Consider the following 19,996-nt stretch of genomic DNA (forward strand, 5'->3'; position numbering starts at 1 on the left):
GTGATAGTTCTTGATTACTTTTTGATAAATAATTCGTTCTTATTGCGAAATAGGAGCACTACTTATCAATCTGTAATAAAAGACGTGAGGAAATTCTGTCTTTTTTAAAAGCAAAAAATTTTTTTAGGCAAAATACCCAACAAGAAGTTTGTAAAAAAATGAATCCGCCTCAACAATATAGAACTTATCAACAATATTTTAATCTCTATTTTAATGCTAAACCTCCCCTAAGGACAGCATTGTTATTTAGCGATTATTATAGCAGTAAATTTCAGATCAGATACCGACAACCTTAGCAACATTTACCAAACCCTAATAAAGCCATAAGTATGGAACACCCGGTACACTAGTGAAAAATTAAAACTATTTCCGCTTATCTCAATACGTGCATACCACTCTCGCAAATGTAGCAAATAATTCAGACATACTCAGCCTTTTCAAGAAGGCAAAGACCTAAAAGGACGTTAATTTTTACCAATCATGTGGTCAGTTTATCCGATGTTTTGCTCTCCCAAAAGGAAGAATTTCTTCCCTCAAAAACTGATGAATGTTTTAACACTTCGTGAATTATAAATTTTATACATAATGTTTTAATTGTGAATTGGTGTTTGTAGTTTGTGTAAAATTTTAAATCTGATGATGGCGCCGTTGTCTCGCCGAAACGTAATGAAATAAACGATGTTTAAAAATGTTTACTTCACACTTTGACTGAAACCCAGGAAAGATAGGACTATCATAATTGTTATTTATTTTAAGTTTTGGAGAAGGGCTTAATTCAAAAACTAACGATGTAGCCTGACTTGGTTCCCGCCCTTATATTTTTTCTAAAAAATTATAGAATCGTATTCCTATACCCCGTGTATTCTTTGTCAATAGTGCCATCCGCAACATTACAAAAGGCAACTCGACGAGACATTTCCAGTCATTCTTTGATGATTAGTGCAAGGGCAAGGTATATTTCGTTTAAAATCCTGTGTCGAAATGAATGGTGAGTAAAGTGGTCCGAGACCATATGTTAAAAGATCTGATTAGAGTCGTTTGATAGCGGGATTTTTAATAAAGGAATAATTCGCTTGTAGATACTTATTCCTGTAAGCATTTGCTAATTGTAGTTTGAAAGTGATGTGAAATGGATGTTTGTTTTATGTGTTTCTAGGCCAACGCCGTCGCGGTCCCGTTGCCAGAAATCTGCCAGCAATCCTGGAGGACCCGACCGCACCCTGGAAGGGTCCGCCTCCCGGTCCGGAGCCTCAGGGGTTCGCGGGGGGTGCTGGCGCCTTCGGATCGGGTCCTCCCGCCGGATTCCAAGGGCCCCAATCGTTTCAAGCGGGCCCTCCGGCCGGATCGGGGTCTCCAGCATCCAGCAATGCACCCCCCTATCAAGGCGGCGGACCTCCTCCAGGCGCTTCCACACCCCAGTACAATGCTTCGCCAGCCCCATCTGGCAGCTCAACGCCCGGACCTCCTGGACAGCCCCAGAATTCTGGCGGTAAGTTTTTTCTATGTATAACTTTCTCATTTCAGATGGTCCCAATTCGTTGACTTTTGCTCTTTTTTCCTACCTAAGGATTTGCAAGTGGCTGATATTTTAAAATTTGGTTCACCTACGGTCGTATGATCATTAACTCTGGCAACGTCACAGACATACAGGGTGATTCAAGATTGAAGTCATTCTTTTTAAGGAGTAATAGGGTATGAAGAGTATGAGAAAAATATTGAAAATACTTTTCGAACGTTTTTTCCCGAGCAGGAGTTAATTTACCAAATACGAGAAGCTGCTCGAGGAGAGTGCACAATAAGGTGGTTAGACAGACATTAACTTGTTTGGAGTTAAAGACAGAATTGTATGTTTATTTGTATACACATCAATTCGAGGTTATGATGACAAAAAGAACACTTTCTCGATAACAATATTGACCTTTCAAAAACGTATGTAGATCTCTACATTTAACGAATTCTGTTGAATTTACCGTTTATCCTTTTCGATTTTATTGTCACTTTCTGTATTTTTTATGGTTACCGGAGTTTTAAATAATTACGAAGGAACAGATATTTACATGTTGTTAATTAGACAGATTGCCTTGAAAAACATCGTTTATTTCTAATATAGTTTTTTGCAAATTTCTCAGTTTTAATGTCAATTTATTTTTTTTTACTATTTTTTCTGTACTGCTGAAACACCTCCAGACAACACCAATGAATGACGCCAATTTTGAATTACCCTGTACTAACCTGTAGTAACTTCAGACTTAAAGTTTGAGTAATAACTATACGGAAACACCCTGTACGTCAACCCCACAATCAATGCTTGTGGTAGGAACATTAAATGATACATAATTTTGTTGGTACCATAAATAGGTTTTTGAGCGATATTCTGTATCAAATACGAACAGATTTTAAGGTGCTAATATTAAAGATATTCTGTCTGCAGGTCTGCAGACTACCACTCGTGATGACATAAAAACGAATTAAAATTGCAAAATGTAGCTTGTTCCAAATGAAAATTGTGTAAAAAATGTTACTTGTTCCAAATGAAAATTATTTCAATAAATCACTAAATAATATATGCAATACATTGGCCTCTCACTGTATAATCGTACATAGCAAGAACACACGTTTATTTGTAGGTACCTAAGTTTTACTGGCACACCCTGCACACTTGAAACAAATTTTCTAATGTGTTTACTCACAACCACCATGTATAGATTGTTCCTCTATCAAAACTCCAAATTCTTTTATTTTTTCAGGCTTTGCCCCTCCGCCAAACAACGCAGGTCCACCATACAATGGACCGGGACCTGGGGGTCCATTTGGATCACCCTCAGGTGGGCCGCCCCCATTTGGACGACCTGGATCGTCGGGGCCTCCATTCGTGGGTCCGGGCGGTAACCCTCATTTCCATAACTTCGGGCCAGGGCCTGCAGGTTTTGGAATGCCGCCTGGATCGCCGTTTGGTCCAGGACCGGGACATCCGATGTCGGGACCTATGGAACCCGCTCACGGCATGATGGGACGAGGAATGGGCGGGCCAATGCCTGTTGAGCAAGGGTAAGTGTACTGATTTTTTAAAATATTTTACTAAAACGAGTTGGATGAACATTTTCGACCAAAGTCTAAAATCTAGGCGTTGATAAATCTGGTGATCCTGTCGGCCAGTTTGCCAGTTTTTCGTTGCCAATGCTTTTTTTTGTCCTGGATAGTTCTAAAAGCCATCTCATTTTGTTATGTGAGATGTGAGTTCTTTCATCCGCACTTATTTTAAATTTTTGACAAATGTTAAATATATTTTTTATACAATCAGAAACTTCTTATGTTCCATGTCGCCTGAGATTCGAAATATCTTTGTGTTTGATTAAAATTGTATGTAGAAATGGCGATTAAACAATAACAAACACAATCGATGAGGCAAACATATAGAGACTAATTCAGGTTTAGTCTTGATAACTTCATGAATCAAATTAACAGGTTAGAAAAATACGCCTACAATAGTATATATAACCTCCTACTCTAAATTGTTTCTTGCAAGCATTAAATGAATATACGAAAGACGTTTTTCGCAGTAGGTATTGATATAATTTGGAGCGTAGAGAAAATGTACCCCAATTAATACACTTTCATTAGTTTTTTTGAATTAATACTGTTTTAATCTAGAATGTCTGTTGAAGTGTACAAGCAACTTTTTACATGAATTTATCAATATCTTCACATCATTCATCCTCATATTTATTTAGTTGAAATAAAGCCATTTTTTATATTTTCTTGTATCACATAATTTTGAATTTGGAAGTGGCAAGCCTTTGTGCAATATGTATTTACGTAAATTAATGTGTAATCAGTGATATTTTTCAGCTGGTATCTTGTCTGTTATCATTAAAAGTAGCCCGCGTGAGATTGGAGTAGGCAAACAATTGGTTGGAAAGTGTTCAATTATTGTTATTCTTCAATCAAGTTTTACACACCACTGAAAAATGCGGCATTTTCAAACACAAAATCTATTCAAAATCTATTCTTCTTCTCGGCTTCTTGACTTGACTTTTTGTATCATTTTATTACGCTGTTATATTATATAAACTTAAAAAAAAATACAAAAAATTCAATGGCTCAGTTCTGAGTGTCTTGTAGTTTCCACACAATATGATTTGGCGCTAAGATTAAATTACTTAAACTTACTTAATATGCATCCTGCAAGCAAAAACGTGGATGCAATGTAAAAATGTAAGAGACTGAACATCAGGAAATGCCATAAATTGTTAATGGAAAACGTTGGAGATTAAAAACCCAAGGTGAAAGAGTATACTGACCTCGACATTGAGTGCCGTGAATTTTTTATTGTTACATATGTATCTTATTCAATAGTAAAAATGTTCTCGAAATTTATTTCTTTGTTTAATATGGATAATTTGCATATTTTTCCGTTAGTCGATTTTTAAAAATAATTTAATTCTAATGTACATGAAAAATATTGCGATTCATAGTTGTTGTTGGGAGTATACAATATTTTAGTTTGACTTAATGTAAATGTTCAACCATTTTATTAGAAAATTTTGTTTTCATTTAAATGTTTTTGTACGGCAAATCTATAAAAAATTAGATACCTATAGGAACTTCAGACTCTAAATATGAATAATCCAGGAATATAAAAATATACAGTCCTCTGTTCATCAATAATTAAGTTGTTGCTTTACCATTTACCAAGTTTCTAACAAAAATTTACGTAAGCCTTAATCTAAATGTTTTTGTTTAAAACATTTGTTTATGTTATTCTTTTTCAAATTATGCTACATACTTTTATTATAACTTTTTTATATAATAATTTTTTAATTCTGTTAAATCTATAAATTCAAAAACTGCGTTTATGATTACAAAGTAAAAAAGTCCAACCGTTCTTCGGAAATTTGACAACGTTGGTACCGGCATTATTATCTTTTTAACCACGTGGATTGGGAGTCCCACGTTGCCAGGTTTGGATGTACCTAAGGATCCGTTCTTCAAACTTGAATTTACTATGGTTATTTATTGTCTTTAAAAGAACCAAAACAGTTTATGGCAATTTGCGCTTAAACAAATTTGTGCACGTGTTTTGAAATAACATTCGAATATTTCATTCAATATTTATATTTCAACGCAAAGTTATAAGAATTACTTAAGTTTATAAATTATTATGTTGCTATGGTAAATAAGTCTTCAATCGAAACTCGTTGAGTATAACTCGTCCTTAAATATTATATTTTTCTGAATTAATACCTAAGTTTGGTAAATCGACCGTGTACGTTTTGCCAACAAATTCCATATTTATTTATGATTATCATCAAATTGCTTGCATATTTGAGTTATTGCCAACCGTATAAATTGAGCCATTCAAAGTGTGCTTTATTACAATACCAAAAAATCGACCTCCAAGTCAAAGAAATCCAAAATAGGGACGAGCACAAAACTATAAAAACCGAATCCATCATTAGTTGATAAATCCCACCAACAATGTTGCTGATGTAAAAAACTTGAAAATTAAAAAAAAAATCAATACGGATTCGATTCAAAAAGTTGGTTCTTGGAGAATCGCCCGGGACCAACTATGGAAGGCCATAGGGGAAGTGGGGCAAAGAGTTTTTTTATGTAAAGATACTGGTGCAAGACGGAAGGGGGGATCCCCAGCAACGTTGCCAATTCAATCAATTTTTTACAAGGTTTTCAAAAAATATTATTTGTATAAACAATTCACTCGATTCTAATATTTATAATCAGATATTATAACGGTCAATGGAAATAAAATTTTATTGCTTTTAGGTGTTATTGTTGATCTTTTCACTAATTTGCTAGGGTTTTGTGTGTTTTAGAAGTGTTCATTCTCTTGGTCTATTAGCATAGGATTTTGTTTATTTTTATTTAGTTTTTTTGTTTTCTAGAAGAAAACCGCAAATAAGTTTATAGGTGCAATTTGTTTGTCAATAACTCTGAGCAGCTTAAAATCCTGGAAATGATGACTAAAAATAAATTAAACATCTAGGTATAGGTACGTTAAGGTTCGTTTTGTTCCTACATATACAAAAGTCGATGTGTTAATTATTGTCTTCCTAAATGAGTCTTGCGTGCCTATTGATTCCCCCAAAATTATGTCTCTATCCCTTAACCTATGAGCCTAATGGTGATTTAAAGTCTGTCGAAAGTGCTCAGCCTCATTATTAAGTCCGCACTCTCTGATTTATCGACTGTTTACTTTTGTAGAATGCTTATCTACAAAATAAAATTTTAATCGTAAGTATGTCATTGCTATACAGCACAAATGAGAAGTAACTTCGATCAAAGCTGCGTAAGAAATAAGTACTGCAAATTGTGTGTTTTTAGACGAAATTTTTAAATTAAAAGAAATATTAAATTCATTAATCATAATGATCATTGAAGAAACCGTGTTGACTATTATAAATTCGAGAATCTAAAAAATTAAGTGGTTTAACAAAAACACATTTATTAATTGAATGGAAAAGATTGCAAATTAAATTATGAAGAATGGTTTTATGTAGGTACATACAACCATTCTTCATTTAAGATTGTTATGTCTTACGTCGAAACAAGACTATCTAATGCACTTGTTCAAATATACTTAGTGCCTTTGTTACTTTAATAATATTTTCTGAAATCGGATTGTCTGTTTGAAAATTATTCAAAACCTGGGTGTTTCAAATAGTAGATTTGTTCTAACAACTACTGTGATATTAATCACTTGAACTTTCCGTTTAGCCAACGGTTTCAGCAAATCTTATACATAGAGACGCCAAATTGCTTTTTTAGCTAATTCTGCTTTGCCATAATTGAACATAGCCAAAAATTTATCAATTATTTCCGGATTGCACTAAATTTTTGCGGCCATTAGAAGAATTTGAAAGCTTCAAAAATAAACAATTTTGTTTGATAAATATTTAGTCAGTTGCTTACTTATACAAATACAAATTGTCAGCATCTAGTTGCCTTCATGTAACTTGATACTTGAAGTACATATACAGTTTTTTCGCTTAAATATATAATTAAGATTATTTATATACAAATGTTTCTGTAAGCTCTTGGTTTTGGATGTTTATTTGATTAACGCCATTTTTCAGTATAAAACATGGTTTAATTATATTTTTTTAACTGAGTCTTCTATATGGGCAAATTTATAATGACAATTACAGTTGCATTGTCAGTACTTTTCAGAGGAAGTTGTGGCAAAGAGTCCTGACTCGCGCAAAAATTTGTATAAAATATATAAAAATGAGTATTCAAGATTACTTTTTTCTGTGGCAGATTGTGTCAATTCATATTTCAATTACTCAAACTTTTTGTAAAAAATAAAATGTTTTAAATATTTTTTCAGTAATTTTTTATGCTGCTTGACAACGTCAATTATTATTATTTAAAAATTAAAAATACCAAAAAGATGCTAAACTGAAAGGGGCATTCAAACGTTTGCAAATACGCGGTCAGTGGCGCACCCCAAATTTTCTGAAGAGTAAATGATGGTCTGATGGTTAAAAAATATCAGCTTGTAACGATCCCTAATCGTATTCCTGATACTTCCGAACATCGTAATCTGGAGACAAAATTTTACTAAATTATCACAAAGCTATAGAGGCTATGTGAAAAATTATATAAAAAATTAAAACATTTTTAGCTGATAAACTTAAACTAGATATAAGGCAGTTTGAGAAATGCCAGAGCATTGCTGATATAAACTGGCTCACTCTGTATTTAATGCGACCGATTGACGGCAAAAATTGTTCAATTTGTAAATTTAGATGTTTTTGTACGAATCGCAAACTATTTTTGCATATGGAATGTTAATATGTATTTAAATACATATATTACATATATTTGAATGACAATATATCAAAACTAATAGTAGTAATCATTCTTCCACAGTCTGTTTTATTTGTTTTTATTTAAGAATTATTTTGAGCTCAGTAAAATTGTTGTTCTAGAGTTTGATAAGCGTCTTATTTATTGTTGTAGTATTTTCTTAAAATCCAAAATCATTGTTATTGAATTTACTCGATTATTAGCTAAATTATTTGCATAAGGTTAGCACATAAGTGTTAATCACTTGGGTATTTTAAGAATGATCTGCAATTTACTTTTAGCAAAATGGTTTTAAGGGAAAAAATTTGCTGGTCCGTTTCGAGTTGATTTTGTTAAGCAATTTTAAAAATGGCATAATTAGGGGGATTAATAAGTCAATAAAAAACTAAATCATAAGCAGTTGATGAAGAGTAATAAAACGATTCGAATCATTTATTAATTACAGTCAGATCACGTATAAATGTGTATAAGAAAATGACCCGAAATCTACTGATAACTTTTTATATTTTATCATTTTGCTGTTTTTAAAGCATTTGCTTTAAAATTGTTGCAATATTTAAAAATACTTCTGCCTGAATTTTGCTTTTATTTCACCGAATGCAGGCAGGACGGTCACGGGTCAGCATTAAAAATGTAGTTGGTAAAAACTATTAAATATGAACAAAATAAAAAATGTCGGATAATAAGCGCGGCAACGTTGCGACGAACACGTCCCCCGCACCCCGCCTGTATAGCCACCGGCGCCCCGTTGGGTCGTAACCATCCCCCTACTGTCTACACTCGAGTCAGCACATCGGGGCCCCATAAAGAGCAACTGTTACGAGGCGCGACCGTCAGTAACTAAGAGGAATTGTCTGCTTTCCTACAACGTACCAGAGTTGTTCAAAAACTCGGATTTCATACCTTTAAAGGACAGTGTAAGTCCTAATTTTGTCACTGATGTTTGATAGAGTCTCAGTAAATCGTTTCATAAGGTACAGGAAAATTCACTGTCGCTACGGATTGACAACTGAAATATACATATATTCTCCCGAGCTTTTTGGCTGTCACGCAACAATTGCCGTCTTTTTCTCTTACTTGTCCACCGAGCGAAACAGAATTTTTGTTGTTATGTTAATGTTATTAACGCGTCTTTTGGTAAATTATGAAACACTTCCAAATTGGAATCGGAGATTGGAAGAATTGCAGTTTAGTCTGTTTTATGTAGTCGCTCGGTCCAAATTTCCTCAATGTTTATTGTTGATATCTTCGAAATAATACCATCACGTTCTGTTTGCAATAACAGACAGAAACAAACTTGCACTTGCTGGCATGTTGGGGGGATTTAAGATTTTTTGATTGTATTCGTCTGTATTACATTGTTCACTGTATTGTATGTGTTTTATGTTTCTGCCTCTATTCTTCTGTGGTTCGTCATTCGCTTTGTCTATAAAATGAATTTCAGATTTTGCGTGGCAATTCAGCATATTTTGAATTTGAATTGTTTGGTTCTGCAGTTTTTTTTTGGTCGATTTCAACCCTTGAAGCAAATGCGCGAATCATATCACCATAGCCAGCCAATCACCATCAATTTTCAGGAACCACTCTTTTTTTGCCATTTGCACTGACCGGGTGGGAAATATACAGAACTGTTAAGTTTTAAGTCACATCCGTTAAAGATGTTCGCAAACTAAAACAGGCTCAAGATGAAATAAAACGTTTCCGAATGAGCACACATCTGAAGTTTTAAAAGCATTTTGAAAAATGTTATTAATTTTCAACAATTCAATTTTACATTCACAATCTTTGTACATAAGTGTAGGCTGGTCTTTTAATAATTTGATAGCAAAAATTAATGTTGTTTGATATTTATGTAGCGGCGCTTTCGACATTGTTAATTGCCCCTCGTATATCAGCCAGCAGGCTTAAAGTGCGATCTTCTCATTGCTGCTGGAGTTGTCGCCTATTCCTGCAGCAGCGTTTCGCTCTGTTGCCGTATCGTTGCTGTGATGTAATTTTATTCAAAACAACAAGAAATCATAACCTAGGCATCTGATATCGACAGGTTATTAGGAAATTCGGTTGGAGGTCGTATTTTCATTCCAAATTGACGTTTATTGATTTATTTAGATAATATTTTGAAAAATAAATAGTTTTTTTTCGGTTTTAGAAAGAATTCAAAAAAACTCATTCACTTTGAAGGAAATATGTACCAAAAGTTTCCCTATTATTGCCTGCAAAATTTTGTTGATTGATGGATGCCTTTTGTTGTCTGTCGTTGTTTCTGATTTTGAAACTGAATTTCCACTCCATAACAATCAGTATTTTTTCAAATATTTAGTCCAGAAAGTCAACTTTCTTAGATCAATCATTCTGATCAATCTCAGAATAAATTCAAATAGAATCAAACTAATATCTTTAAAAACTTTCCGTATTATTTTACATCGGTATTGTAATATTGTGTAGGTACTTCAGTTCTCTGATGCAGACTTTACTAACTCATTGTTGTTTTTTTTTTAATTTGTTGAAATTTTTTATTTGATATTTTCCTCTGGTTTTGTCTCAATGCTCTGACTTTTCTTGACATTGTTCTGGAATTTCTATTAAGGCAACAATTTAAAAAGTAATTTTAATTTGTTTTCCATCCTGTATGAGATTTTTCGCGATTTTATAAATTGTGTGCATAAAAATATTTTAATCGTCTTGTACACGCAATTGTAGCATTCTGTAGCAACTCTGGTCCTTCTATTCCTTAAAATTGTATTTTTTTCTGCAGTCATTTTCCAGTAAGAACGTTTGGAACCTTGCGAACAAGAAATGTGAAGCAGTTGTAGTGACAGTCAAGACTATCATTTTATTATTCATTTTACACTGCAAATTAGTTAAATTAATGATTAAATACGTGTCAGTTCAGTGCATTTCTGTTGCAATTTGCGTAAATAAGAATTATTTTGTGTTCTTCTTGTCCTGCTTGTCTATTCTTATCTAATCTTATATTGTCTAATTTATTCTCATTTTACAAAAGCAAGAAACTTCGATTGTTTCGTGTAATTATTGCTAGTGATTCGTTGCAGTCTATTATGTTTTATTATAAATAAATGTGTAGAAGCACACATAAACACAAAAAACGTGGACTGTTTGCTGACTGTACTGTTTTGCTATTCGGTTAACGGGCACTTGTTGGCAACATGGCACCGATTCAACATTACGGGGCCCCGATGTGCCGACTGGAGTATAGACAGATAACGCTGGCAACGGTGCATCCATTGCCGCACGTTGTGTGTTGTGTGTATGTTTTGCCGTGCTCGTACGGGAAAGCCTGAATCAAGTGCTGGGTTGCCGGTTGCCAGCCCGACTCTCCAACCTCCTATAAAGGGTAGCCAGCACCCAGTTGTAGCTGCAGCTACTCGCCTCTCTCTACAGCATGGGGTCTTTTCACTCGGTGAAATTTATCATGAGAACTAAAGTTGGACTTGGAAAGCAGGAAATTGATGGATATTATATTTTAAAATAATGCTTTATTACTAATGTAAATATTTTCTTGGATTTTTCGCACAGTTTTCTTCTCTACTTTTTCGTTAAATTTCGATGCCTACTACAATAATTTCTGTTGTTTTCCGTCCTGGGTCTAACTGATGATACCAGAGCTGTGTCGTCGCTTTATTTGGGAAATTGGTTGTTTTGCATCCTGCAGTCGTTTTATAAAGTGGGAAAATGTTGCAGAGATAGCGATTAAGTAAACATTAATTTGGGCAATTTTCATTCATTTTTGTATGTTCAGACATACTATTTACTTTATACAGGGTGGTCTTCAACTAGTGTGACAAATTTCATTACAGTACAGGGTGTCAACAGTTGTACAATGTTGTCATTAGAAATGATTTGGGTTTTGAAGTATCGCTTTTTTGTGGGCAAAATTGCGTTTTTCGATATAACTTAATAAAAAAATATGCACTTGGTTTAAGTCGATATCTCACCGTTTTCGAAATATTTCACATTGAAACTAGGGCTCGGAATCAAACTCGAATATCCGCAAAGCAAATAATTATGTGTAGTCATAACTCAAATATCCGAAAAGCGAATAATTATGTGTAGTCATAACTCAAATATCCGAATATTCGAATATCCGAATATTCGAATACTCGAATACTCGAATACTCGAATAATCGAATACTCGAATAATCGAATACACCAACATTATCAAACTCACAAGGTGCAAATATCTTTATATGCACTATGTATACTTTTATAAAATAAATTATTCATATTCTACAAGCATTTAAACAAATACCCATATATTTACAAGCGAATGAAAATAATCATATTTACTCTCCTGCAAATGAATGTAAAATTACGCCTCTGTGTTCTGGTGATACGCGTCATCAACTTTTGCGCGGTGTTACAATTAATGTGCCAATTACGACAATAGATATTCGAGTATTCAAATAATTTTACTATTCGAATAAACCACTAAACGAATATTCGAATATCAGATTTTTAAAAATTCCGAGCTCTAATTGAAACCTCTAATGATTTTTTGAACTGACTCAAATTGGATCCCTAAAATTGTCGTAAATTGATATTTTTAAAGTGGGTCATGGACAAAATTTGTATTAATGTCAGCTAAATGCTAGAAGAAGTAGGCACTTGAATTTTATAATAACTTATTTGCGAATGAAGAAATGCGCCAAATGTTTTGTGTTTATGCACAAGAACAGTTTAAATGCTGCAGAAGATTTCCGAAACTTTTTTCATATAAAACTTTCTAAATTTATTGATGTCATGTAATATTTTCGTTTTATTTGGTAACTTATTAATTTACGTACATTTTACGCAAAATTTTAATTTTAAGCATTTTCGATAGGAGAGTGGTAAACGTATTTTTACCCTCGTATAGGTAGCCTTAGGTTGTAAAAAAATCCCAGAATAATTTAATTTTGTACTCGTTTTCGATTGTATTTCATTCACGCGCTTTTTAAAAAACCCGATTTTTCTTGAATTATTTATCTGCAAATTACAGCTTTTAATGAGAAATTAATGCCTGTGAAGTGTGAAGGTCAAGTTTGTGTCACAAAAAAATATCCTTTCTAGGGGTCAGACGGAGAGGAATTTGAAAATAAAAGAAAAATGTGAATCGACTAATTTTAAGTAATATGGAAAACTTTAAATCAATAGTCAAAAGTAGCTGTATACAAAATTAGTTGTGCACACGTCTGGAAATGAGAAGTTAATTATTGATTAAATGTGTTTTTTTTAAAGCTAGCAATTTGTGTTATATTTTTAATAGTTTTATTTTGCCTTATTGAAAATGCATTAGCATTATATATATATAATTTTCATATTTTGAAATATACTTAGCATTCTTTTACTACAGTTTTAAAAGTTTCAATAAGAGAAAAACGTTGAAGCTTTTCACTCTAAGATATTAACTTTGTAATCGAAAATGTTGTTATTTTGTGTTTGTATCTCAGTTAAATGTGCTTTATTGTTTGTGAATTTTCAAAAAACCAGATGTTTGTGGTACCTATTCTTTGGAATTCTAAAACTGAGCTCGTAAGACAAAACTCCTTCTTTAACATGTTACTCCTGTTTTTTACAATTATGGCTTTAGATCGAAATTTCGCTATTTTTGATTGATAAGAATCGGAATTTTGTTTGACTTTCTGTTCGCAATCACTTGTACCGGAATGCATGTTGACTGCTTTTGTATTTTTCGATGAAACGCTCATATCCTTCTTGTGCTTATTTTGTTCCTCGCAATTTTCGCACCAAACCATCTCAAAGTGACTTGATAATTTCGAATTAATAATTATTTGAAAATATTGGCCAAGCAACAATGGAATTATCTGGTGTTGCTAGTAAAACGCGAGTAGTGATAAAAACTGGACAGCTTAATAGTAATTTCCCCATTGAAAACGGATTATGCCATTTAGATAAACGAAGAGGCCAATTCATTCATGGAGTGCCAAACGTGCACGCACGCTGGGTTACAATAATGTGCAATAAAATGCAGCCAATTACGTTGTTTGCCATTTTGTCGTCCTTACTAATGTGTGGTAATTTGGCACTACAGGCACCGCGACACGACAATGGTTTCTTTATATGCTGGTTCTTTTATCTTTGACCAAAGTTGTGCATTGAATTAAGAACAAACAAGCCAGTTTTTAAAGAGTGTGGTTGAAAGACAGGATCGTATCTGCATTTTAATGGCCTTTATCTTCCATGTGCACTCTCAATTATTAGTCAGTGGTTGTTAATGAGAGTTTTGTCTTGTAGCTTGATTACCGTCGTGATTACTACAAAATGTCCACGACTATTTATGTCCTGTCTGATTTTTTGGTTCAATTCTACTCATGTCGCTTACACTGTGGTTGGTTCACATTTAATTTTAAATTATTTTTGCTTTTACCGAATACGGAAGAACTACAATGTTCTCTATGCTGAAAACATAAAAGCGGCTTAAAGAGCAACTGACTGTTTTCGCGCGTTATTGGTAACAATGTTCTAGCGTTATGCAGCGTGAATATGCAAAAGAAAGTATAGGTAACGCAAGTGCTTTCCAAAAATTCGGTCAAAATCCCAAAATAAGATGAAAGAAATGTTACAAGCTTGAACGCCACTAAACTAACCAATCTAGGGATCTTAAATCAGGAGACCGATCTGGCCCTTTCACCGCTTCTTCTTAGTGTCACTTCGCTTATCCAACGGTAAAATTACAAACTGAAGGGTTGAACGGACAATTCACTTTAAAGATGGATCGTGTGTTCGGAAACATCAGTGTTATTATTTGCAATTATTTAGTAATGGATTTTTTTAAGTACGTTTTAATAGCACATAACGCGGTAAAGCCATAATGCCACAGAAAATTGTATTTTTTCACTTATTAAAAGTGTAACGATGCATCATAATAACTTGTAAAAATAACATTTTTCGGGCGTTGTTGTTATTAAAAGCCGCATAAGTATTGGTAATTTACTCAAACATTTTATGGATATAACAGAGATCCTCTTTAAAACATTCAGTCAACGTTTAGGTTTACAAGATGAAAGAAATATCGCAAGCGTGCATGCGATTAAATTGACAAATCTAGGGATGTTCAATCAGGGGACCGATCTGGCCTCTCATCGCTTCTGTTCGCGTATCCAACAGTGAATTCTGCAAAGTATTTACTATTTGTTTTAGTTTGAAGGTTGATTTCAATTATACTTCAAACATTTTTTTTCGTTCAGAAGTTTTTGATGTTTTTTTATTTTGTAGATTTTAGGACAATACCTCCACTTTAAAGGTGGATCGTGTGTTCGGAAACATATTTCCACTTATTATTTGCAATTACATATACATATAGTATTAAAATTTTTCAAAAGGAAATTTTAATGGCGAAAAATGCGGTGATGCCATAATGCCACAGAAAATTATATTTTTTCAGTTATTAACAGTCCAATCAACTTCTAATAGCACCGGTATTGAACATTGAACAACAACGGCATTGGTATTGAAGATGTATCCATGTTAGATAATGCATCCAAATACATTAGTGAAAAACGGATGAATTTAGAAAGATTTATAATGTTGAAAACATAAAAGTGACTTAAAAAGCACCATGAAAACATAAAAATAACATTTTTCGGGCGTTAATGTTAACAATTTTCTAGAGTTATGCAGCTTGTTTTGAAGTTTTGTTATCAAAAGTCTCATAAGAACTAGCAATTTATTAAAATATTTTATGGATATAGCAGAGACGCCCTTTAAAAATTCTCATCGCAAGCTTAAATGCGATTGAATAACAATTCTAGGGATGTTGAATCAGGATACGGATCTGGACCTTTCACTAGTTCGTTTGCTTATTCAACGGAAAAATCTTCAAACTAATTACATATAGTTGCATGATGATATAAAATTTCTTATTGATATAAAATTTATTTATGTATATAAAATGATTACATTTTATTGATGCATTTCATTATTGCATGATGATATAAAGTTTCTTATTGATATAAAATTTATTTATGTATACAAAATCTGTTGACTTCTCTTCTCCTCGATAATAGATAATTTTTCTCTTTTGTGGATAAGGCATTTGGGTTTAACACTAAACAATGGATTTAACTTGCCAATTCTTGGACTTTTAACTAACTGCCTCTAGTTCTCTTGCAACTCCAACAGTCCATAGCCGAAATCAATATCAGCATAATCCGTTTTAGTAAACAGACTTGCATTGTAAATAGCTAATAACGCTTCAGAAACAATTAACCTGTACAGCTTTCATAATTAATTCTGCCAGGTCCAATGTGATCGTTTTGGAAAAACACACTTTTGATCACATGTTCAGTTGACAATATTGGAAATTTTATTTTTATCTTAAAATATAATATAAATGCAAAAAAGGAAAACTAAGCCTTTCCTTACCCCCGAGGGAGCATCCAGTTTGCAAAAAAAAATAAATGAAATACACTGAATTTTGGATTACATCGTTCAAAAATCGATTGAACACAAAATCAAGTAGAAAATACAGTAAAAATAAGTGCAGTTAGTATAATTGTAACATTCGACTCGACGTAAAAGACTATAGTAGTCACAGTAATTTTTTGCCATTCGATTTTACGACAACGAATTGCTTAAATTCTGACTCGAAAATAAGTTTGTATGTGGAATTGGAGGAATATGGAGTGTCAGTGTGGTCTCCAGTCGCTCCATTTTTTTGTCCAATCGATCCTAGAGAAATAAAAAAAAATATTTTCGTTACGAATAGAGCTTACCAAAGGTTTAAAGGCTTGGCAGTAATCAGTTGAAAAATTGGCTCCAGGACCATTGAGGACTCATGTTCGAATATGTAACTTTTCGATTAGCTTTTGTAGGCAATTTTTTGCGTGGATAATTTTTGTTATTGTATCAAACAACGAATTCCATCGCGTTGGTCCTAACTTTCTATAACCTTTAGATTGCTGAATGATTTCTGCACTTTTCGGTCGGCTTGCCATTTTTTCAAAGAGAATTGCATTTTGTCAAAACGTTTGAATTACGTGATTTTTATATCGGTAGTTCGCAATTAGATTCAGCCTGTGTGAAGCACATCAGGTGGGTTTAGGCAATACAATTGTAATATATTTTGTTATTTCTAAATGTTCAGTAATATTTTCAAATTCTATATTTTACTGTTTTTCGTTGATATTCAGTTGCATTCGGAATTTTTTAAAGACGTTTGCAAAAATGTTGATCGGGAGGTTCCACATCATTCCACCACTCTCTTCTGCGATACATTTGTTGCCGGTCATCAGACCGTAGAATAAACTACAACCTTTTGACAATTTATTTGGAAATAAATTGAACAATTTATTGAATTGTCGTTATCGACTTTACACTTGGATATTGTTGTCACAGTAAATTGGTGAAATTTTACTAAAACCAACATACATTTCCACAATTTAATTTTGCTGATTTGTGTTGGTAATACAACAATGGTATTGTATATCATAGCACATCAAGCCACTGATTTTCATTATTTATTTGTTAAACTTTTTGTATACAACACAGATGTTCAGCATCTGGAACACAATAAAAAGAAATAAAATTAACAAAAATTCGCATTTGGCAATAATTTTGAGCATGCTCTAAGTCCGCAATAAATTGTTACAATTTATGAATTGCAGGTGAATGAAACGCTTTACTCTCATATCTGGTGACTTTCAATAATTGTGCCAATAAATTGGGAAAAGTGTGTAGTGTCATAAGACAGTGTCAAAGTGATGCATTTTTTTTTAATTTTGGGAACTTTAACCCAAAAAAACTCCGAAGCGTTCATCATATTCAGGGATTTAAGCGATGATTAAACCATGGCACATTTCTAAAGAAGGAAGATTTGCTTAGTATTCAACTAACTCAACAAGTCATCAATATTTGAAAACTTCATGGAAGGATAATTAAAGTACATTCTATAAAGTTTCTAAACGCAATTTTCGGCGTTTATTCGACATCACCTTGATTCGTGCAACTCATAACTGCCCTGGCATGAAGCAACCAAAGTCAGGTCAGAAAAAACCGATGTTATCGACCGTTCTAGCGAGTAGCTACTAATGTCTTAACTGTTACGCAGTTGCCTATTTGCCTAAAGTATCAACAGTCGGTAATGTGTTTATTTTAATCAAAACTTGAAAGCCTCGTTTTTGATCAGTTGTGTTAAATAAACCGTCAAAATGTTGTTTTCATCATTTTCGCAAGAAAAGTTGATGTGAAAACTCATGTTTGCCTTGGTTTCAGCAAAGTCCTAGTTCAGTGCCTTGAAATTTATCTGTTCATTTATTTATGAATTAAACAGATGGAGTTTTATTGCCATTTTCTCAAGTAGATTTTCTACTAATTTTGCTTAAAAAATCGGGGTTCTCAAATATGATTTCTATTAAAATGAATTATTATCATTCTTCATCAATGTTTTGTTTGTAGCTGTAAACCTTGACTATATTGTAAAGTTTTTCTCTTGCTGTTTTATGGTGGCGAAGCAACACTTTGGCGATTTGCTGAATACTTTACTAATATTAAAACATTTTGTTTTAAATGTTGAAATTCAATAAGTTGGCAACGTTGAGCCGTTCCATGTCCCAGAACTTTACCGGACTGGCCACTGGCGACATGGTTGGGTTATTTTTTAGACTTCTGGTGGTCAGCGGTTGAATTTCATTTTTGGACCAAATAACTAAAGCTAAAGCCATACGATATCATAGATGACGCCACGATTTTTCTATCTGTTGTCTACATGTTCTTTGGAAAATGGGTCATTTTTTCCATCGTCTTGTTGCAACGCGTTTCTGAAATGTTTTAAATCATACCAACTAATTTCGCAATAGAGAAAAGTATTTACCCGTCATCGGGTTTTGTTCAGTTTTTAGCTCAATTCAAAATAGAAAACAGTTATGTGAAGGTACAGGGTAATAAATTATTATTGGAAAAATAAAAATGTTCATGTAGGTACGCGGTTTAATCAGCATACCGTGCGGCGAAACAATGCTGAAGTTGTCTTGGATTCTTTACATGATCACGTGAGAAAAATGTCTTAAAGACGGTGGACTGGTCAAATGGCCTGAAGGATAACCTGATTTAATACCATGATGTTTTTTGTTTAGGTCAAATAGTTAGTTTTTATAGGCTTTACTGAAACTTTTTAAGTGTGAAAACTAAAATAGTTTGATTATTTTGAATATCTGTTGTAACGGACAACATAAAATAACATCTAATGTATTGCATGCATCGGCGCTCATCCAGCAAAAATATTTCAACCATTCGCACAGCCAGAAATTAAAAATTGCATAAAGAAATAAACACTTTTTTAGCTGTTGCCTTGCTTGCGATTGTCCAAATCGATGAATCACTTTTCACCAGCACAATTACAGAAATACTTAAATAAACTCTCAAACTGCAAAGCGTCAGAACACGAATTGTTAACAACCGAAATCCTAGAACACAGATAGAGAGCTTAGTTTTCGCCCACACTTTGGTCAAGTGTATTCGGAGAACAGCTTGGTACTCAAATCAATAGAAGCTGCTCAATTTTATTATGATTCATAAATCTTGAACATCAATGATCCTCCTACGGAACCACTTGAAGGAATGCACATATTGCGAGTTTCAATGCTGTTTCCATCAATTCCAAATCAAATTCATTCCTGGGTTTCAGTCATTTATTGTCTCTATTTATCAATCAAAATACGTTTCGGTGTATTTTTCCACCATCATCAGTTTTTCTAAAATAACAGATAGTTAAAATAATTCTTTCATTAATTTAAAAAAACAACCACAGTTCGTCAACAGCCTCATTATATCACACATTAAAATACATCACAATTGCAATACTTTACAACATTCTAAAATTAATTAGGCCTAACAGGTGATTAGTCAGGACAATCAAATTTGGGAAGAGACTAGAATTCTTCGTTCAGATACTTAATTATTTTTACTTACATGTGTAGCGTTGTTGGTGCTTTAAGCCTTCGCATGCATTTGGAGTATTAATTTTGTCCATTATCGGACACAAAACGAATAAAATAATGTTTATATTGATATCTTTTACTTTCAGCTATTTTTCTTTGCATTCTGAGGATATAATTTTTGGTTTGCAAAATTCTTCAATATACCGGGTGTTAGTTAATATTTTATGTTTATTTCATTTAATTAATGTATGATATACTGAGCTAAGATT

At 33.2% G+C, this 19,996-nt stretch overlaps 1 protein-coding gene across 8 annotated transcripts in view; it reads left to right on the forward strand.

Moving 5' to 3' along the window:
* The window catches only part of LOC109533928 (LIM domain-binding protein 2), a 71,797-nt gene that overhangs the window by 8,956 nt on the left and 42,845 nt on the right, over positions 1-19,996 (forward strand). For all 8 annotated transcript variants that reach the window (XM_048660891.1, XM_048660892.1, XM_048660894.1 and 5 more), the window contains exons 2-4: positions 877-988; positions 1,157-1,489; positions 2,748-3,048. In XM_048660891.1, coding sequence (XP_048516848.1) covers positions 982-988; positions 1,157-1,489; positions 2,748-3,048 — 641 coding nt within the window. In that variant the 5' untranslated portion in view covers positions 877-981. The remainder of the gene's footprint in view (positions 1-876; positions 989-1,156; positions 1,490-2,747; positions 3,049-19,996) is intronic.

The sequence above is a fragment of the Dendroctonus ponderosae genome, unplaced genomic scaffold (assembly GCF_020466585.1).
Source record: "Dendroctonus ponderosae isolate FM_Combo_2020 unplaced genomic scaffold, Dpon_F_20191213v2 Dpon_F_20191213_1, whole genome shotgun sequence".
Taxonomy (NCBI): Eukaryota; Metazoa; Arthropoda; class Insecta; order Coleoptera; family Curculionidae; genus Dendroctonus; species Dendroctonus ponderosae.